Source organism: Aphis gossypii, unplaced genomic scaffold (genome assembly GCF_020184175.1).
Source record: "Aphis gossypii isolate Hap1 unplaced genomic scaffold, ASM2018417v2 Contig00712, whole genome shotgun sequence".
In the NCBI taxonomy this organism is placed as follows: Eukaryota; Metazoa; Arthropoda; class Insecta; order Hemiptera; family Aphididae; genus Aphis; species Aphis gossypii.
Genome location: NW_026083244.1, coordinates 3,036 through 26,900, shown reverse-complemented (window position 1 = coordinate 26,900; position 23,865 = coordinate 3,036). Strand labels below are relative to the sequence as shown.

General features: G+C 27.9%; 1 protein-coding gene, 2 long non-coding RNA genes and 1 pseudogene across 3 annotated transcripts; 2 read left to right on the top strand and 2 right to left on the bottom strand.

Moving 5' to 3' along the window:
- Window positions 1–262: 262 nt before the first annotated feature.
- Window positions 263–1,688, bottom strand: LOC114132444 (uncharacterized; annotated as a pseudogene).
- A 7,771-nt stretch (window positions 1,689–9,459) lies between these two features.
- LOC126555119 (uncharacterized) lies at window positions 9,460–16,532 on the top strand. The gene is made up of 4 exons (XR_007606769.1): window positions 9,460–10,508; window positions 10,600–10,641; window positions 14,382–14,429; window positions 16,126–16,532. It is a non-coding gene; the product is annotated as an uncharacterized LOC126555119 (long non-coding RNA).
- A 756-nt stretch (window positions 16,533–17,288) lies between these two features.
- On the bottom strand, window positions 17,289–18,604 carry LOC126555118 (uncharacterized). Its single transcript, XR_007606768.1, has 3 exons — window positions 18,479–18,604; window positions 18,147–18,371; window positions 17,289–18,063 (listed from the first exon to the last, which is right to left on the bottom strand). It is a non-coding gene; the product is annotated as an uncharacterized LOC126555118 (long non-coding RNA).
- Window positions 18,605–22,219: 3,615 nt separating this feature from the next.
- On the top strand, window positions 22,220–23,076 carry LOC126555117 (uncharacterized). Its single transcript, XM_050210081.1, has one exon. The coding sequence runs from the start codon at window positions 22,276–22,278 to the stop codon at window positions 23,074–23,076; it is 801 nt and encodes a 266-aa protein (XP_050066038.1). The 5' UTR covers window positions 22,220–22,275.
- The last annotated feature ends 789 nt before the right edge of the window (window positions 23,077–23,865 follow it).

Genomic DNA, 23,865 nt, shown 5'->3' with positions numbered 1-23,865 from the left:
TAGAAATGGATTTAAATGCTTTAAAAAACAATAAAAATGTTCTTAAAATTATTTTTATTATTGAAAAAGTTTGTTAAACTATATAAAATTCCTACATAAAAAATAGTTTAAAAACATAAAAAATGCAAATTAAAGGTAAAATTGTTTAATTCCTTTATATGTGAATTGGACTTTGTCTTGGAAAGCAACGTTTTTGAAAAAAAAATGTGCAATATAATAAAAAAAATTATAAATTTGCAATTGCATTATATCCATTCCATGTTTATAATAAACAGTATATAACTAGGTATCTACCTAGAATTTGATTTTTGTAATTTTTTTTTTAACTTACCACAATATTTCCTTTTGCTGGTTGGAGTAAGAGTTGTCCCTATATATTTGGACTTTGCCTCCAAAGATCTTTTTTTATATACTCTGAATGTTGAATATAAAACTTTACAAAATGTACATTTTTAATTAGAGTCAATAATCATTGGACATTTAACATGACACCATATATTATTGAATTCTAGAGATACAGTTTTAACTTGAATACCTAAAAGTAAATATTTTACAAAAATCATAAAGGCAATCATAAAAGATAATGATAAATACCAGAAAAATTAGATGCATGAGGACCACCACAGCAAACTATTTTATTAGTAAAATGTTGAATTGATTCTACAATCTTTTTTTCATCAAGTGGAAAATTCAATTCAAAACCTAATCCAAGATAATTATATTTAATGGGATAATTGTTCTTAATATAAAATCCAATTTCATGTTCAGATGTTAATGTTATTTGTTTTTCAATTATAGCAATAAGTTGTTAACCATTGAATGCGTGTCTTAATAAATAAAATGTCACTGCTTTCACATTTCCATATGACAACCAACCCATTGCTAAATTTAAATGTTTATAATTATTTAAAAGATTATTAAATTAATATACTTTATATACTTGTTCACATTTCTATAACAAAAATATATTTAAGCAAAAACAAGTGTAGAACCATTTATAATTATTTTAATAGATATTTAAATAAAAATGTACCTGAATGGCACTATCATTCATAGATATAGTACTATAGTAGCAGGAATATCTTTCTATATTAATTGTTTACTGCATGTCTGCATACTGCCAGACTGGTCTGCTTTTTTTTAATAACTAAGGACTGAAATTTAAAAAAATAGATAGTAGTATTTAATCATTTTTTTAATTGAATAATTAATATATTTTAAATTAATACTGCTAAACTATTGTGATAAAATATACCAATTTTTTATATTAATGTACTAATTATTCATAATTAATTCTTAATAATATGACTATCGTCTATTATGCTTACTTCACACATGTAAGAAGATAAAATTAATGGAACAGCACCTCTTTTTAACTGAGGTATAGCGCGTTTCATTTCTCTATTCATCTGTAATTAGTACCTAATTAATGTTATTTATAATTTAATTATTTACTAATATAAATATTTCATACATTATTTGGATGATTAGCATATTCATAAATAATGTCTTGGTTTTTAAAATGCCTTTCACAAACAAATGTAGCAAGGCAATTTCATTCATTGGAATTTGAAATTGCTTCATTCCAAGCAGTTAAATTAGCCACATCTTTTGGACTTTTAAATAAAGTGTATTTTTTTCCCCTCTGAAGATCCCGTACAGCCATCCACAGAGCATTTTCTCGGTATTTTAGTGAATAATTAATGGATAACATAGTTGGTAAAATGTAATATACATTAAATACTAATACCTAAAAGCTAATAGGTGCGTATAAATGTATTAAACTATTGTAATTATAAATAGAAAAATATGCAAATAAATATATGTGTAACAAATGCTAAATATTATCAATAGATGGAGCCACATTTGTCCATGTACTACAAAATAATCTATTCTGTGGTACAAGCGTTACACTATGGTTCCGGCCACGGATTAAGATATTATATTATTATACAGAATGCCGAACGAAAGCTCATCAGGCGAAGACAGAAGTTTCCAATATCCAGAATGACTTATAGCGCTTTTTTGCCATAGTGGCGTTTAATGAACTACCTATATATTCGTGGTTCCGGCTTCCCGCACTCCACCCGTCTATTGTTTCCGGTCCTGTTTATCCATAGATAATATCTATTATATAATCTTTATTATCTATGTGATTATTTTAGTCCGTGGTCCGAACCATGACAAATTAGATAGGTATCATCACAGTCGTACTAGTTTTGGGCGTTGTGCGCATCTCCTTCACCTCCGGCCTATGTCGTAGTTCTCCACATGACAAATTATCTAATTTGTCATGGTCCGAACCACGATGTGACACTACTGGCACTTCCGTATCTTTCAATGCTACAATATTGACGCAAAAAATCGCGGCAGTTTGGTAGTTCAGAATTTAACACCAGAGTAGGTACGTCACCCTTCGCTCGAAGGCCGACTTATATACGAGTCGTAATGGAGATTTACATTTAAATTTTATTTAAATCTATTAATTGCTGTTCAAATGTCATGTCAACATAATATATTTTATGTTATATTATATAGATTATTAAAATAAACTAATGTTTTGGAATCATATACCAATTATTATGTAAGAATTGTAATAATATATTATGTTAGGTAGGTATGTACTATGTAGCCATATCGTATAAATTTACTGATTTTAATAAAATGCATATTTATTATGTATTCATTATTGTATGATATTTATATGTTTATTTACTCATTGACACATATATTATGTACAAAAATGAAATTAGTAATAATACTTACAAACAATAAATATAAGGTACGAGTTTAAAGTGTTAATAAAAACTCAAATATACTACCTATACTAACCCAAGTACATCCGAATAAAAAATTAGTTATTATAGTTGTTATCTATAAACAGTTAACTTTATTTATAGATAACTGAAAATTTTGATTTTCTGAGTATTTTTTTTTTTTTTTTTTGAAAAGTCGATAAAACTTGAAAATTTAATACAACGTTTACAACCTAACACTACTTTATATAACAGTGATATACACGGCACCTAATGTACAGCAGAGCGGTATCGCCACTTGTTTTATTTTTGAATTATTACAAAATAATTTAAATTATTATTTATTATTTAAATAAGTTATTTCGTTCAAATTTGAACTTTAAATATCTATAAAAAATGATAGTTTTTATGAATAATGTTTTAGATTAAATAGAACTACTTATGAGAAATCTTGTATTATATTTTCAAAACTTAAATATAAAAATAATAAGTTTTAAATAAACCTAAAGTATAGAAACCACAATTTTTATAAATATTTGATAATTTTTACTATTTATATGAATTTAATCAAAAAAAGAGTGATCAAGTAAGTTACGCTCTGCTGTATTGTAGGTCACTAAAATGGACGTATTTAATTTGAATCCAATGAATATCATTGTATACGAAAAACGATTCTGAACGAAGATGATTCCATATTTCACGTAAGATATACAAATTTAATCCATACGTTGATATAAAACAGGTAGGTAAATAATATGGATTAATAATTGATATATTATTCCAAGATTATGGAATATGATAGGAATACCTATATTTTATAATTTTACCATAACAGGTAGATTGGCAAAAAAAATGGTTTTTCCCTTTTTAATAATTCAAATTTGTTTTGAATAGCTGAAAAATGAATAATAATAATTGGTTTTCATTAGAAAGTATATAGTATATTCATATAGTTTTACATATAATATAATAAATATTATGTCTCATAGTCATAACACTCATAACTAATAAATCCGGTATACCTACATATCAAATACAAAATAATAACACATTTTCGATATAAAGTTTTATTCAATCTTTTACAGTTGGTACAATTGTAAGTATTATTTAAAAAAAATCGTATATGAAATTACAAATGTACCTACAGTTTATGACAAAACAGAAACAATTGTTCAAGACAAGCGAGTAAACAAAGACAAAGACGAACATTTTATGTAAACATATGATTAAAATACAGATTTTAAAAACAAATAGTTTTTCGTGTAAAAATTTCCCGTGCAAAAAATCATTATGTTTTTAATTTTTAGTAAACTGCAATGCCTTTGATTTATGCGCATTTTTTTACACGTATGTAAAACGGTTGGTAGTTACTACGTCCATACCAACAATTGTACTCTACACTTATTATAATTTTCGATTTACCAATATAACCGTTTAGTCCATATCCGTATTATATGCGATATCATATAAATAAATAAAATACACTAGAATAGAACATTATTAGGAAATAATATTTAGGACCTTAGTGGGTTAAAATTAATAATGCCTAGTATTTTTAACGCAAATCCAGTTTTCGATAGTAAAATCGATTTTGGTTTTTTATCTGTATAACATTAGAACGAATAACCGTAGATACTCGTACCTACATGAAATTTTCATCATATTATGTTTATATTATCATTAAAATATACCTATATAATATAATCTTGGGATGAATAAGGATGGGTATATAATATATATATATAATATATATATCAAAATGTTTTTGAGCTATTTATTAATATTTGAAATTTTTGATTTTTATTAGTTAGTTTGAATAATAATTATCAATCAAAAAATGTTTTCCTTGTAAAAATCATGACAATTTAATTTTAATATACTTAAGATCAGAAATCTTTTATTTTCATGTACAATTGTAATTCGATGAAAGTACAAAATATTTGTAAATAAATGACTACAGATATGTAATAAACATTTCCTAAAACTTCTGAGCCTTTCAGTGGCGTAATTACAAGGAGGGATTCGGGTGGGGCGGGACCCGTTTCGCCCAAATTTTGTTTTTTATGATTCCCGTTTCGCCCAGAGTAGTTTGGATTGATTTAAAATTAAGTTGGTAATGATTGTAAATATTTGAGTATCATTTAGCGTTATCCAAAAAACACCATGAGGATTGAGGAGGCGATACTCTTTGTTTTCCAATTTTTTTTTTCTCAAAAGCGGTACATTTAAATAATTTAAAATTTAGTCCACAATATTTATAAAAACATTGTTAAAAAATCAAATTTATCTTATTATAAAAATTTATACATGTAATAAAATCGATTTTAATCGTTTAAAATATATTTATTAATACCCCTCACTTTATACCTTGTTAATTTTTAAAATTATAACACATGCTTTTAATGAATTCATAGCGAATAATTATCGGTATCTCGTTATTTGTTTCTAATTGTGTACCAGCCTTTAAATTATACTTGCATCTTGTGATGTCTGGTAGTTCAACGCATTTATGTATATATCTGTTTGGACTAAATTTTTCAAAATTTCCCTTTATAGATGTTGATCGATTTCAATTCGATAACGACTGGATTTCTTATGTGTTATCTGCTATCGATTTTACATATTAATTATTATTATTTATAAACGATATTTATTTTGACTTAATTTTCCTAAATTAATAACCCGTAATTTTATTACTATAGATTTTATAACGTTCCCTAAAATATAATATTTGACTGAATTATTGTCAACTTAATTTTAAATTGATCTAAGCTACTCTGAGCGAAACGGGAATTATATAAAAACAAAATTTGGGCGAAACGGTGAGGGTCATTTTTGGGCGATACGGGCTACGCCCTTCCGGTGTCGTATGACACTTTTTTACCTTTTTTATTTTTTGATAGAAAAGACCGGTTAACTAAGTTATTTATACATTTATTGCATTCAAATGAGATGCTCAGGAGGGAATGTAAAAACTTTTTTACTCCTAAAATATAACTAAATTACACCACTGGAGCCTTTAATTTAATTATACGAAAAATTGTAACCCCTTTATGTGAAAAATCCCTTCTTAACTAGTGGCTGAATTTTAAATAAAACAAAAACATACAAAAATTTAAATATTGTTTTTCAAAAATGAAAAAATGAATTATAATTTTACATTTTTAAACTTTCAAAAATATTAATTTAAAAACTGAAACAAATTATGGACCGAGTAGGTAAAAAGGTTGCCGACCCCTGCAGTTCTATAGTATAGTAACATTTAAAAATGCATGCATAAAGTTAATATAATTCAATTGTTTTTTACAATAAAATAAAAAAATGGCTAAAATTTTCCCGAACCTTAAACCATAAGAAACAAAATTCAATTTACAACAAAAAAGGATCACATTTTGCCATCCCTTATTATAAACTAATTTATTATTTATTAAATTTATGCATTTTTATCGACATGAGTATAGGTACTTTTATATTAAAATATTAGTTCTCTTTTTAGCCACCTGCAAAATTCAGTGCGTACGGTGTATGATTATATTATAATTATACTTTAAATATTTGATATTTTGTTCTTTTATTTTTAATTTAACATTCTGATAAGTGATAATGAATGACGATTTTATTAATTTATTTATTTGAGGAAAATGGTCAACAATTATTTATTTTTTTTTTTTGGAGAAAAATGGACAGTAGAGGAAAACGGTATCTCGTTTTAGGAGGAAAATGGCTACGGCCCAAAAATTAAAAAAAGTCTCTTGTAATTTTTCATTTGGAACCATATAATATCGGGTCGTCGTTCGTAATTATTTAGTATTAAAAAATCGTGAAATCGTAAGTTTTTTCTCCTTTAACCGCTTTTATTTCGAGTACCGTTTCGAAAATCAAAAAATTACCTTATTAAAGTACCAGCTCAAGAACATAAAATTTCAGAAAATATGCTATCATTGATACTTTTAAACAAGTTTAGGAGGAGAAAAAGTGTTTCACGTTTTAGCATTTGCAAATTGCAGTTCAAATATTGAAAAAAAATTCACCAAAATCATGAATATTTGCAAATTATTTTGTAGCCCGTAGGTATATTCATAACATTTTTTGTATAAGTAGCTAAGAGTTAAAAATTTAATACAAGATTTTCCATAAGTTTAGGTTACAATAATTATAAAAGAACTTAAATTTTAGTGTATTCAAGCCATTAAAACATAAATCACTTTTTTTACCAACCACTGGAACATATTATATCCTAGACTAACAAATCATCTTCGTTCAGAATCGTTTTTTGTATACAATGATACCTATCATTAGATTCAAATTTAACACTCCTATAATATATAATATTGATCCACACGGTATCTAATGTACAGTAGATCGGTACCCACTTACTCGCTTTTTTTTTACTTATTGTCAATTTACTTTTTTATTATTTGTTTTCTACTTCTTCTATTGGTACTTAAAAAAGGCCTGTTCTTTTATGTACAGTGGTTGCTGCTTATTGGACTCACGGTTAATTGACTCATTCGCCTATTAGACTCAAAACGACTGGTCCCGATTCGCACATATAATAACACACAACAAAAAATTCGTCTATTCGACTCATACACCGGTTAATAGGGTCATTTGGAAATTAGATAAATAAATAAAATATACATTGAACAAACGTGTAATAAATAAGTCGTTACTTTTTATCGCGGAGATAAAATAAATTACTTTTTCACGATAAACCAAGCAGTCGTCAAGTGAAGTCACATGAAGTCCAAACTACCGAACTCATTACCGAGGAAGATATATGTGGGGAAATACAGTCAAAACAGTTTAAAGAGAATGTGGTTGGTGATAGCGACGAAGAGGAACCTGATGAGAAACCACCATCAACTAAAGAAATGCTAGAAGCGCTTCAAATTTTACATAGATGGATTCAGCAAAGAGGCGATTTTGACGTATTCGAGAAACATAAATCTTATGAAGATAGGATTATGAAGTTGGTCGAAGAAGCGAAAATCCAATCAACATTAGACGTATTTTTATCAAAAAATTAATTAATTTTATTAATTATGTATGTATGTTATTTATTTTATTTTATTTTTAATTACGTAAAGCTAGATTTTTAAATTTTTTATACCTTAAATTTCAATATATATTTTTAATTTTTTAAATTTAAGCATTTTTAAAATTGTTTTGAGTCATTCGCCTTATTGACTCATTCGGTTAATTGACTTAAATTGTCGGGTCCCAAAGCGATTCTAATAAGCGGCGACTACGTATATAAAGATTATGTAATCCATCAGCTAGTTACACACTAGCGAATAGTTAAACAAACCTAATAAAACATAATAATACACCTATACTATTTATTTCATGAAATTTGTATTTTGTATTTCATTATTCTTTCGTAGGTGTTAGAACTTAGTTGCATACTGTATTTTTATAGTTTATATATACCTACACAGCTATACCTAAATAATGAAAATGCTTCTTTCTAAATGTAGATTATTTATAATTTTTTTATAATTTTGCTATGTACTCGATAGTGTTTTTGCAAGTAATTATCAATTTAATACATTTATTTAGTATTATTTATACTTAATAATTTTAAGATATTTATTTTTACATTTTTAAAATAAAATAAAATATTTTAATTTTTTTAAGTTCATTTGTTATTATAAATTTTATTGTTTTGTTTTTTAGCTAATATAAAACGTAATTTCTATTACATATCTAAATATTTTAATATTTTAATAATATAAAAAATTATGTTTTTTTTTAGATAAACTTTGAATTAATTTAAATTAAATTAAGGAAATTGTTTACCGATGTCTAATGGATCTAAAACTTAACCATGGTTCCTTGGTTCAAGTTAATTTAATCTAAGACATTTGTAATTTAAATGAAAATAAATATTTTTGCACTACTTATAAGCATTTATGGAAAATTATTTGACCTCGTTTAAATAGCATGATATACAATTTTTAAAGTTTAGCAAATGAGAATTATCTTCAAAGTTTTAGATTATGAACGAACTGATCAGTGTAGGTATTGATTTTACAATGATGAGTGTTTTTTTGTGTCTGTGTACAGCATAACTAGTCGAAATAATGCTTCAATAAATGCTTCAATTTCCAACTTCAACTTCGGGGGTGGTTTCCGATGGTGAAGTGAATATTTTTGGTGCATTATAGAGGTCAAAAGTTATCATTTTCCAATCGTTTTCCAAAAAAACGATAAAAGCAAAAAAAAAGTGACAAAAAAACGGGAATTTTTACGCGAAACCAGTTTTTAACCAAATCGATTTTTTATATCATTGTAACTCAAAAACTAATCACTATTAATACTTGAAATTAAAATTAAAATTTTTTTTTAATTTTGAAATTTTATTTAAATAAAAAAGTTTAGCAAATGAGAATTATCTTCAAAGTTTTAGATTATGAACGAACTGATCAGTGTATTGATTTTACAATGATAATGATGAGTGTTTTTTTGTGTCTGTGTACAGCATAACTAGTCGAAATAATGCTTCAATTTCCAACTTCAACAAAACGAAATTAAATATTTGTTATAATTCAAAAAGTATAAGTCGTAGATACTTGAAAATTTCACCAATTATTAAGATTGGCATTTTCTTTACATGATACAATTTTCAAAAAAAATTGATTTTTATTTAGCTATTTATAGACAACTGAAATTTTCGATTTTTCTGAGGAGTTTTTTTTGAAGTGTCAATAATATTTTTTTTGTCGAGTCAAAATACTTGCAAAATGAATAAAAAAATCCTCATAAGTTATTCTTATAGTATACATATTCACAATTTTTTTATATTAGCATTTGAAGTTCAAATATTAACAAAAATTCGTCAAAATCATGAATATTTGCAAATTATTTTGTAGGTATAAATCATAAAAATTGTTGTATAAGTAGTCAGTGGCGTATTTAAGGTTTTTCTACCTATAGGCACTTTCCAATTCGATGCCTTCCCCCATCCTTTCTACAATTATTTATAAATCATATTTAAATAAATAATTTATTATATCTATTATATTATAGTATGTATAATATAATAGGTACTTGTGTATAGAATATAGATCGTACCTGTTTAATTTTGAGCGAGCAATAAATTAGTTACATTTAATTTCATCAAATGAAAAATACTTTTAGTTATTTCTAAGTTCATAAAAAAAAATCGTTAAAATGTGCCGCTCTCCAATATCGCCGCTCTAGGCCTGGGCTTATAGGGCCTGTGCTAAATACGCCTCTGTAAGTAGTAAATAGTTGAAATTGAATACAAGATTTTTCATAAATTTATCTTCGTTCAGAATCGTTATTTGTATACAATGATACCTATCATTGGACTCAAATTTTACACTCCTATATTATAAAATAGTGTACCTAATGTACAGCAAAGCGGTTAACCCACTTACCCGCTTTTTTTTTTAGCTACATTAATTTAAATCTTAATTTCATTTTTATTTCTGAAGTTGTACTGTATTTAGTTAGTGGTATTTAATGGAAGTGGCAGTGAAATAAAAATACAAATAATTACGAAATACCTATAATACTCACTGTATTTAAAAATTAAGCATGAATAATCCATCCAATCAAAATACATACATAAACAAGTTACTATTATTACCATAATTTAACATATAATTAAACTTTTTATGATACAAAATTCATGCATGGAATTAATTAATTTTATTGATATATTTATAACTTAAATATTTAACTTTAATTTACTAGAAAGATTAGTTGGTCAAGGTTTTAATGGTTAGTATACTTAACTACTCACATTATCTCTGAAAAATGTATATAATAAATAATCGACAACGCGTGGTATTTATATCGATCATTTTTTTAGGTCAATGGCAACATGATGTGAATAAATGTCAAACATTGATTGGTTTGTATAATAATCTACATAATAAACTTTGAAATTTATTTACAAACATTGAAATCTGAATTGTTCTATAACTATATTAGCTAGGTATATACAATTAAAATTAAATTTAAATATTTTCATTGTATAAGTAACTACTAATATACTGTACTAAATAATGAAAATATAAATCATAGATAAATATATTTTAGTTGTTTTATAGATACATCTAAATTAGTATGAGTAGTAGGTTTTAAAAAATTATTTATTTTTAGATTCTGAACAAAGTGATGATTGATTTTACAATGATGAGTGTTTTTTTGCCTGTCTACAGCATAACTTGTCGAAATAATGATTCAATTTCAAATTTCGGGGGGTTTTCGATGGCAAAGTGAATATCCTTAATGCATTTTACAGGTTAAAAGTAAACATTTTCCAAGAGTTTTCTAAAAAATCGATTTTGTTGTATAAATGTAACCTAAAAACTAATCACTGTAAATAGTTGAAATTTTCTCCAAATGTTAATATTAATTTTTTCTATATACAGTTAAATTTTCAGTATATTTTGACTTTTTTAATAACATTTATAGACAACTGAAATTTTAGATTTTTCTAAGAATTTTTTTTGGAAGTGTTATTGTGTATTTTATTACAAGGTTCCTTACGAGTTGTTCTTATTGTAGTTAAAAAAATTCAATAACTGATAGTCACGATTTTTTTTTATAAGCTTTTGTATTTCAAATTTTCACGAAATATGTTAAAATCGCAAAAATTGCAAGTCATTATGTAGTTGAAAAATCATAAAACATTTTTTGTTTATATCTAAGGTTAAACAATTTATCACTAAGGTTTTCATAACTTTTCCTACAAGTTGCTATAGAGAAAACTCAAAGTATCATTATAGGAAAAATGTTAAGTGCGTTTGAAATTTAAATTTAACTTAACCTCCTCAAACGATTTTAAATATTTGTTATAATTCAAAAAGTATAAGTCGTAAATACTTGAAAATGTCAACAGGTATTGAGATTGACATATTCTTTACACAATTAAATTTTCAAAATATGTCGCTTATTTTAATGCTATCATTTGAATAAATCGTTGTTGTTTAAATTTTTTTTTTTATAAATATCAATAAAAAAATTTTGGATGAGCCAAAATACTTGAAAATTTAATACAAAGTTTGGCTAACAATAATTATAAAAGAACATAGATTTAGGTGTATTCAAGTCATTAAAACAACATTTTTTTTTTTTTTTTGGTGCATGTTAGTTTTATTGAATCTGTTTCAAAAAAAGAACAATAAGAACATTTGATGGTAGATTTAATAAACTAAAAGAAATAAAAATAAAAAGGCAGTTTAGACTATTTACAGAGGCCTAATGAGGTTAATTGAAGTACTACGACATGAATAAGATTAATTAAGGCTAGCAAGTCGCGACATCACTGTCTTTTTAATCTTTTAATTGGTTACCTGGGATAGAAGTAGATGATAGGGGATTTCTATGGTTGGCTAGGCGGCTATTGAAACGTTTGTAGTGTGTTTTCGCTTGTTCAGAGACATATGGTATGTTGAGGTCAGAGTGGAGGGTGTGATTAGAGACAAAGAATGGCGCTTTTAGAATTGTACGTAGAGTTTTTTGATTGAAATATTTTGAATGATGTTTGATTGGTGTTGGACATTTTGGCAACGCCCCATAGTTAAATCCCATAAGTCCAAATGGGCCTGAGTAGGAGTTTATAGAGCAGGAGTTGTTGTTGAGAGTGGAGAAAAATTCGATGAACCTGGTTAGAGAAATAGAGTGTTTGGGTGGGCAGTAAACAGCTGTAAAAATGATAGGGATATTATTAAGTATCAGAGATAGCAGGATTGAATGTCATTGGATATGAATCTTGGAAGTGGGGTGAATTTAAGTGAAGATTTTACATATATTGCTGTACCTGCATGTGCGGTGTTGTCAAGGTGGTTTGCGCGATAGAAATCATATCCAGGGAAATTAAAGTATGAGTTGGTAGTGAAGTGGTTTTCAGATTTTTATGGTTTTTCAATCCGTTTGCGTTCCATAGAAGGGCGAGGAGAGAATTAGAAGTATAAGAGTTAGGCATTAAGTTTAGTATCGAGAATCTTGGAGATAACAAAGGTAAGAAAAGTGATTAGATGATTGATAATTGATTTAAATTCGTCTAGAAACTTGGAGAAAACGTCATTTTCATTTGTGAGGGCATGATTGTTATGCGATTGGTTGTGAGTGGTGTCGTTACCTGTTACATTGGCGTAAGATTTAAGACGTGAGCTTGATTGAAGATTGGAAACTGGTGAGCTGTATGGAGGTGTCGTCGTATTTTGTTCTTAGCGCCATTACGGTTGCTTTTATTATTATTGTCATATTTAATAATTATTTTTAAATTAAAATGTTTTACTAAAACTTATTCAAAAGCAAACTTAACGTAAAAATATTTTATTTTGATCAACAATAAAATACGTTATCAACAATAATTGAATTATTTTATTAGCACCAATGTGGTCGGAAATGTGTGAGAGGTATTTTTTTTTTGTGTGTACCATTAGCTTCATCCACGAAGCATATCTACTTGTGTGATTTTGATTTTTGATTTCCGTTAATTTGTTCACATAATTTTAGTGATAATTTATCATTTCATAAGCTTCGTCTAACGATTTAAATAGTACCGGCATTTTTTTTTGTCGTTTATCATACGTTGTCTATACTGATGTAATATCTGAACATAAAATACAACTGTTATTAGTGGCCTACTGGACTGCATGAAATGGATACATCTACTTTTCAATTACAGTTTTCTCTTAAAACTTGCCTATCGATTTTTATCTGAAAATCTTCAGCATAACTATAGCTATCTGGAAAGTCGCAAATTATAATTTTTTTAAGTCTAGAAAAAATGAGCAACGTGAAATTCTTATAACTTGAACACCTCATTTCAGAACCCTGTATTTTTTACGATATATACTCAAAACCCAAAAAATCCATACATGTACAAATCGAAAAAGTATGCTAATTATTTGACTCGCACTGAGTTAACTAAACTATGTATGTGAACTGGTCATTTTTAAAGAAAGAACTCAATGTTGTCAATATGGAAGTATGTCATTGACTAAATTCATTTCACCTATAAATGTTATGAAAATATTGGAACTAAATTTTTTTATCTCAGCGCAGTAAAGTATTTTGTAACTATATAGTATATAATAGTAATAAGTATGCATTGTACAACGTAATCGACATTTGTTTTTTACTTTATTTGTAAGATTAAACAGATGATTTTTTTAGTAATTTGTATGGAAGTGTATGGAGTGAAAAATAAAAATGAAATTATTTGACAACCAAATGAATTACCTCGCTTAAGAACGAAAAATAAATAATATTATAACGATATTACGATAACAATTATAATAATCACATTTTAGTTTAAATTAAGTCTATTTAAACAAAATTATCACTAGGAAATAAATATTTTAACTTTATAACTTATAATAATTATTGCGTAAAGTGTATTACAGTCAACTTGTGTAATATAAAACCTGAATTTCTATCTAAATAACTTGATCTAAGTACCAATTATATCAAGTATTTTATTGTCATTAGTTTATTCTGTTATTTAATGATCTAGTAGTGTTATAATTTAGTATAATAACAAGTAATAAGAAAGCAAATGTGCGAACTTGCTAGTGTGAAAAGAGTATAACTTTATTCTTTAACTATAACTAAGTAAAATAAGACTCAAAATTCTAGCTAGATATGCAAAGCAAACAAATGATGAATTCTCACAGCTTTTGGGTGGTATGTAATAAAATTTTGAATCATTATATTATAATTCCATTGAGTTATTAAAAAAAATAGGTATAATATAAATAAGTAATAATAGATAAACGCAAATATAAAATAACAAACATCTGTCATAATAAAAAATGGAAAATATAAACGGAAACCTGATAATAAATGGAAACTGTTAAAAATTGAAAAAAAATACCGGGTTTCAACAGTTTCCATAGTAGACAGGTTTTAGTGTATATTTTAAAGTATAAGATCACAGCAAGAACATCAAAATGTGCAATGTACATTGTACATTCTTAGAATTTAGATTGAACAATAACCGTGAGCCCAGTCATCGAAATACAAAGCCAAGAATTGTTAGTGTTCAATAACACCCCTTAGTTAGGGGGGTAAATAAAGTAATTTCTTTCCTAAATGTCGTTCAAGCAAAACACAAGTACCTCCTATTTGACCACTATTTACTGCTGTTGTATCGATTATTATTATATCATTATCTACATTATTATTTTGTATATTCTGGAGATTGTAGGAAAAGATTTCCCAATAGATATAAATATATATATATAAATTATTATATATTTTTAAGTGTATTTTTTAAAGAAAAATTGTATAAATATTTTAATAATATATTTATTTAGATGTGTTTACTGTATATTTAACTAAAAGTCTGTAACGTATTATCAAACTCAAATTACTTAAAACATATTTTTTTTAGAAAATTTAATTTTAAACAATTTTGTATATACCTATGTAATTTTATTGTATTTTGAACCGTTCGACTGGTATAAATAAAAAAACGAAAAAATACCATTAAGTCGGATTTTATGAGCTTTTTCATATTTTTTACTTAAAATTGTAATTATCTCAGTAATAAACAATGTAATAATGTATAAAATGACATTTTTGAGATCCTCATATGATTTCCGACACGATATTTATTGTTTAATATTTTTTGGTAAAAAAAAAAAAGTTATAACACACTATAGGTACAGACTTTTCTGTAAAAAATGACAAAACTACTCAACTTCAAGTGCCTGGGGGCACGGCTTAAAATTGAACGATTGATTTCAAATTTTACAAGTATTATTTTTTTGGGTATTTACAAAAAATGGGTGGGTGCCGTAAACTGTACGATTAAAAAAAAATTTTACAAGAGTAAGCTAAGGGCCTGAGTAGTGTAACAGTGTATAATATTAGGTAATCATAAATATAGTAGACGAATTATAATTTATTATAATAATGTTTATTATACATTAGTTATTGTAAATCAACTACAATGTATAACATTATTTTTATACATTTTAAACAATTTGCCCCGTTGTTCGTTTTTATTATATTTTTAACACTAACGGCTCAAAAAATAAACAGATTTTTAGAATAAAATATATAAGCAATTCTTATAACAATACTTGTATGCTACCCTTGAATCCTTCTCTTGGCATTCACCTTACTGTTTATAACAATCAATATTAGACAATATACTATTCTGTCTTCATCATGGAAAAAATGTTAATTCGTAATCATTACGACATGACACCTAAACGAGGGTCGAGGAGGTATTTATTTTAAATACAAGTCTACTTCAGATTCTTTGAATGTGTGAAAGTATTTTTTCAATAAAACAATTTAATTGAAATTTATTTAATATTACAGATACCTACTTAATTATTTATTTCATTTTTTTTTTTATCTTATTCTATAGGGGCTGCTGGTAATATTTATGTTATAACTGAATAAAAATTTGTCTTACAACTTATAAATAATAATTTTTATTTAAGTGTTCACTATAGAACACATTTATAATATAATATAATAATTATCAAAATGCTAATTTAAAATATAAATAAAAATAATATTAAATCCATAGAAATTATTGATTTATAATATTATATTACATTACACAGTAGAATATCCCTTAGACTTAAAGGAAATTTATAAATACAGAACACTCTGAATAACGGATATTTTTATGGTTTGAATTCGATCATCTTTATTGTAATTGTCCGAATATATTTTATTACAACGTAGATTTTACAAACTACCGAATGATAATACAAGTTAAAGCAGTTAAAACTATTTGTTTTCTAAACTCTTTAATTAAATTATATAGGTGAGAAACTATAATAAACTGTTATTTTCAAGAATAACAAAAAAAAATGAAGACAGTAGGCAAATTGAACACGGACAAATACACAATGAGCTCACACTATCACTGACTTATCACTGTAAAAAATATTTTACTCTAAAATTCTGTACAAATTTATCAATGCTTACAAACTATTCAAAATATTATGATATAAAAATGAAAAACGTCCATATAAAATTAAATAAGAAAAATTACAAATATTTGTTAAATTTCCAAGTTTTAAGTTATCGGCATAATAATTGACAAGAAACGATAAGAAGTGAAGTAGTGTAAAATTAATAAAAAATTACTAAAAATTTGGGAAAATGACTTAAAAGCAATAAACACCAAAAAGATAAATATTAGTTATTCAGATTCACATGCTAGAGAAATACATTTGTGGCCAGGAAAACATCGTTTAAAAATATGTTCCAATAAAAAAAAAAAAAATGCAATATGCATCAACTTCCGAGGACTAATTTAATAATTATTAAATTATTAGAAGATTGTTTTATAATATAAAAGAAAAAATAATTAAAGAGTTATATCATAGTTTAACTTTGTTTAGTACCATAAATAAATATAACAATTAAATAGAATATTATGCTGATTTATTATAAACAACAATTGGAATAATCACTTTTTTACAAGTAAAATTAAACATTTAAATTATAATACAACTATACATATAACATATATTATATTTTTAAACTAAATAGATTTTTCAAATTTTAGTCCTTTATACAATCATATGTTGTTAGTTTACTAGATTTACTATCTTTTTCAAAACTACTAGATCTTAATGTTTATATATTTATGAATATATCTATTTCTTAATAAATCACTGCTATATTAATATTTCAGTTATTTTAAATGCAGCAAAGCTCGCACACATTTTTGTACCGGGTCTTTAAAAAGATTACCGAATGGTCAAAAAATTGTTCTTAAACCACACAATCACGATCCAAGTGAAAATGACAATTTAATTATAAATTTTCGCGGAGTGTTGAAATAAAGAGCTTCTACAGAGAATGGGCTGTTAAAAAATATATACGATGAAGAGGCAAGAAGGTAAATCACTTTAGTTTAGGTAAAATGTATAACAATAATTTATTAATATTATTATTAATTTCATCTGAAACAGGCATATGGATGCAGCAGCATTGTACCCATGGTCTACTGCTGAATCTATCATGCGATATAGTAGACGCAGTTCCATGCCTACAATGCCAAATTCTTTAGAAGACTTGGTGGCACAGTTTGAAAATGGAGAACTTCAATGTTTTTCTTGTTGTAATGCTCCGTTTTTTAAGGCATGTGTAGTGTGTACAAGATGTTGATGGTAGGAGAAACGTTGTTTTAGCCTGTACTAATTTAATCCAGAATTTAGTAAGAGATGGTATTTCTAAAATACATGCGGATGCTACATTCAAGGTGGTACCCAGAAATATGGGCTATCAATTGTTTACTTTTCACTGTATGATTCAGAACTATGTAAGACATTATTACATACACCTATAAAAATAAAATTTTTAAAAATTAGATTTTAAAATTAGTAATTAATTTTAAATACTTACTTAAATATTTTTAGTCTATACCAATTATTTATGTATTGATGGAGAGTAAAAGCAGGAACAATGATTATAAATGATAATAAGCAATGATTATGTCATTCGATTCATTAAAAATAATCTGTTACCAAATTTGACTCCTGAAATTATAATCACAGACTATGAAATAGCTTTGAGGGATGTACTGATATCCGTTTTTCCAGGAGCTCGTTCTGTTGGATGTTGGTTTCATCACAATCAAGTAAGTGGTACCTAATTAAGTATTACAAACAAATATGAATGTTTGTATAAATTGTATTAACACTCCACTTATGTTTTTTAGGCTGTTTGGAAAAAAATGCAGAAATTGGGATACTTACATCATATTAATAGCAACGAAAATGCATTGAAGGCGTTAAAATTTCTGTTATGCCTTCCATTATTGCCTGCCCATAACATGGATGAAGGATTTAGATTAATCAGAGCTTTTGCACTAAATCATAGGGTACATCTGGAAAGATTGTTCAGTTATTATGAAAGGTAATTCATTTTGTAAAGTAATACATTATAATATAATTATTATTATTATTATTATACATTATAATATAATTATTATTATTATTATAATATAATGTATTACTTTACTAACCCGTACCTTGCAAGACACCAGCATAAGTTAGAGCAGGTACAAAATCGCTTTTTAAGCTACTTAGCATTTATGAGTAAAACTGACGTGTCCCCCTGTGACTATGTCCAACTGCGGAATATATTTAATATCCCATCTCTCTCCTCTCGCCGCACCGATATAGATGTACGCTTTTTAGCTTCTCTTCCAAATGGTACTTTAGACGCTCCTAATTTACTGGCTGAAATTCCATTCAAAGTTCCTACCCTTGGAATACGAAACCTGGACCAGTTTTATGTTCCCTATCACTCTACAGCCTACGGTTTCAATCATCCGCTTCATAGAATGCTCAGAGTTTCTAATCTAAATGTATCCTAGTGTTTTGGCTGCGTTCTCAGGCTACATTTGCTGTTTGTAAGCTCTAGTTTTTGTTATAGTTTTTTTCCTCTTTTTAGCTTATTACTGTTAATTTGTTATTTAATTGTTACCTACATGCACTATTGTTAAATGCCGATTGGCGTAAAGTATATAAAAAAATAAAAATAAAATAAAATAAAAATAATATATTTTTAATAACTTAAAATAAATATTTATAATTTTTAGGTAATTTTTTAATGTTTTGAAGGTCATCAACTTCTTATCCTAGTTATTATTATTAAACCAAAATATATACATGCAAATTGTTAATTGATGATAGGAACTAAAAAGAACTATAAAAAATTAAAAACCACCTGCATTTGAAAAAAATAGGTAGATAGGCAACTAATAAAATACATAATATACCGAAATTCTGTATATAACTACCTACCTAAGTACCTATATAATGTTAAAATTTATTTAAATTTTTTCAAAAACTTTTGATGGGCAGAAATTTCTATTATAGAAGTTTTTAAATTTAAATTTCCTAACATCAGAATATATTCAAAATACTTACCTTGTTCCATTCTTGATGCCATTATTATCATATTTATATCCAAGGTGTTGCATTTTTAACTTTCTTCAATTTTTTTTTTCAATTGAATAATTAAAAAAATTAAAAAATATCGATTTAATTGATGTCTGACTCGTAAGGATGTCGAAAATCGAAAGAACGATTAACTTACCAGCAATAGAAATTTCACCATAATATATTGTTTAGTTTGGTTGTATAAATAACTTATTATAATAATAGTTTTTGGTTTATATATAATCTATAAAATATCACATAAATAATACAATAATAATCCTACTACTATAAATAGAAATTATAATTCCTATTGTTTAATTGTTACGTTTTTGTAATACCACATATTTTAAAAATACTATTCGAAAAAAAAAATGTTGATAAAAACTGAAAAAACAATAATTAAAGGGCAATATTTTTGGGATATTGGATTTAAAAAATTCATATAATTTTAATAATTAAGGCTTGAAAATTGAGTAGAGGTTTTATTGTATTTTATTAATCCTTATTTCACCATTGGATAAATCAAAATCAAACATCCTTAATTGTTATATTTTGTAAAACTATTAGAACAAAAAATATACACTGCAGATTAAAAAATTTAAAAAACTAAACTTCATAAATTATTATTAATTCCTTGAGACAATAAATAATCATTACCATACCTATATTTCTAAAACCTGTCATCTATCTACTGTCATTATTTATATTTTGAATTTTCAACTGAGAAAACATAAGTGCTGTATTTAGATATTAGATTAGATAATAATAATAGACTGTATTTGAGACACTTTAAAAAAAAATTTCCGGTCAGTTGAAGGAGCCAGTACGCCCTAACTGTTGTTGTTCGGACCAGATTTGTCAGTGTTGCCAGACGGTGGGGACACTGATTCCCCCTGCGCCCGCGTCTCCCAAGACCTAATTGTCATGGCACTGGTCGTTAAAAACCACGTTGTTGTCGCCATTGTCGTAGCGTTGTTGTGTGCGTGCTCCGGCTCTCCGTCGCCTTTTCTTTTCTTTTGTGATGCCGCGTAGCACGTGTGGCTTGCCTTCTAGGTATTTTGTATAGGCGTTGCATAATGCCGTCTGTTATACCCAAGGCAGCCCTTATACCGTTGTCTCGCGTGTGTAGCCTTATTATATTATACTACGCCGCGTCGTTGGGTCGCGCGGGTCTGTAGCCCTATTATATTATACTACGTCGCGTTGTTGTGCGCGGGTCAGTGGTGCCACACGTAGGATAATTCTCGTACTCGTACGAGAATAAGTGGTATTTATAGGATGTAGGATGACATATGATGTATCCTACCTAAATGTACGATAATTTAAAAATATCGGTCGAAAACCGCAAATTTGTACTATAAATTCTACTTAACTATCAATTTTTTTTAAAACTTTTCCAGTTAATATGAGCACATTAATGAAACACCTGATTATATAATATATATAAAATAATCTTTATGTATGGTGAAATCACTTGGGATTTTAGAATTATAATTTATTTTTAACTTTGTTAAGAATTGCTAGTATTTGCCTTTATTAGCCGCTAATCGCTAATCATTAGCGTGTTATTGCCTGTTAATTCCTTGTTGGTTGTTAATTTGTTGTTCCGTATTTGTACTTCGTAGCAGTCGTGTCCGAAATAATCCGATTTATTTTGTTTGAGTGGTTTAAATTTTAAATATTTTTATAATTAATTTGATAATGAATCAAAATAATAAACGTATACAATTATATGATTTTAAAATAAAATAAAATAAATGCAATTTGTTTTTAGATTTAACCAATTTTTTCAAACACAACAAGTTGTTATCACAGATCTACATGATATGGTAGTAGCAATGTATAAAGAAATACTTCTATGTTTTATGCAAAGAAACTATGTCATGCAAAATGATACAAACAAAATTAATCCAAATAATGGTGAATTTCTTCTAAATGACCAACAACTATATCTTGGTGCTAAAATATTAGTTCATATTAATGATCCAAAAATAGTATCTGAACCAATTCGAAAGAGAGAATTTTTTGATAGGTAAAAATTTACTAATGTTATGATAACAGATTATTATCATTATTATTATTATTAGAGGTTATGTTAATATTTTATATTTTGTATACACACACACAGATACACAAAACACGTTAAATGTTAATATATTAGTTTATTAAGTTGACAAGTTGTTCATCATGAGTTTGTAAAGTTATTAATATATTATAATGATGTAATTATTAATAAGTGTGTGGCGACGTGAACAATACACAACGAGCCGCCCAAATTATTTACGATGTCGACAGCGTACAATAGGAAAAACCCATGTTCTAGAATATTCCACGATGGTCTCGCTAGAGTATACTCGGGGATGTTCTAGAACAAAGCGGAGCCTATAAATACCAGCTGATCAGATGCTCAATTTTCATTCCGTCAGTGACTACGTATCGCGACTTACCGTGTTGTTCAGTTCGCAGTAATATTGTACGCGTAAATGGTATTTGTTTGTTATATTTCATTCTTGTACATACATATCACAGTAATATAGTGCCTAATATTTTATAAATTGTGAGTGATTATTTATTACCATAAACCACAAATTGGTGACCTCGACGTGATGGAAAACAATGAATCGTCAGTAGCAAGAGTCGCGGTGAAAATTCCCGAGTTCATTTCGTCGGATCCCGAACTTTGGTTCGCCATGGTCGAGGGAAGTTTTGCCAGCGCAGGTATCAAGATCGACAGTACGAAATTTGGGTATGTTGTCGGCGCATTACCACCCAAATATGCGGTTGAAGTGAAAGATATCATAATGGCACCACCATCGGAAAACAGGTACGTAAAAATTAAACAAGAATTGGTCAAACGTCTCAGCGCATCCCAAGAAGAAAAAACTCGCCAACTATTGGAACGGGTCGAAATGGGTGATAGAAAACCATCGCAATTTTTACGCCATCTTCAAAGCCTAGCTGACACCTCCATTCCTGAAACACTGTTAAAAACGCTGTGGATGGGCCGACTACCGAAAAGTATTCAGGTAGCGCTGGCGATCGTCAAGGACTGCAAACTCGAGGACCTCGCAGCACACGCAGATAATATTGCAGACGCGTCTGGTCCTATGCTACCTCAGATCGCGGAATCAACTGTGAGTAATACTCTGGAAGCTACGTTAAATCTTAAGCTTTCACAGCTAGCGCTAGGGATTAATCAGGAAATCACGGCGCTGAGAAAAGAAATCGCTGAGATCAACACCCGTCCTGCACGTGGGCGAAGCCCCGATCCTAGTGCCCATCGTTCAAGATCTCGATCACGAAGTCGTAATTCACACGGTGTCAATGGAATCTGTTGGTATCACTGGCGTTTTGGATCCAACTCCCAGAAATGTGTAAAGCCATGTACATATAAGTCGGAAAACTAGAAAGGCAATCACTGATGGCGGCCAGTGAGCCAATGCCATTTCCACGCCGCCTATTTCTAACCGATCGTGTCTCACGAATACAATTTCTTATTGACACTGGAGCCGATTTATGTGTATACCCACGCAGTGTGGTTCAAGGTCAACGAGATAAATCGGACTACTCCCTATCAGCAGCCAACGGGACGACCATTGCTACGTACGGAACTATTACACTTGCTCTTGATTTCGGACTTCGTCGAGTTTTCACTTGGAGATTTGTGGTCGCGGATGTATCCAAGCCTATCATTGGTGTGGATTTTTTAAACCATTATAATCTTCTGGTAGATATACGTAATCAACGTCTCTTGGACGGTCTCACGCAACTCACTGTACAGGGTCAAGCTGCGAAATGCGACATACAATCCATCAAAACAGTTGTCGGAACAACAAGGTACCATGACTTATTACAGGAGTATCCTGAGATAACCCGACCTGTTGGAGTAATCAAGGACATCAAACACAACACCAAACATTACATCCAGACGACACCAGGATCTCCCGTCGCGTGTAAACCAAGGCGTCTAGCCCCTGACAAACTCAAGGGAGCCAAAAAGGAGTTTGAGACTATGCTAAATTTGGGTATAGCTCGACCTTCTAAAAGCCCTTGGTCTTCACCACTCCACCTGGTTTCAAAGAACACTACGGACGCATGGCGACTCTGTGGAGATTATCGTGCACTTAATACTCGAACTATCCCAGACCGCTACCCAGTTCGTCACATCCAGGATTTCACACACTTCCTTCACGGAA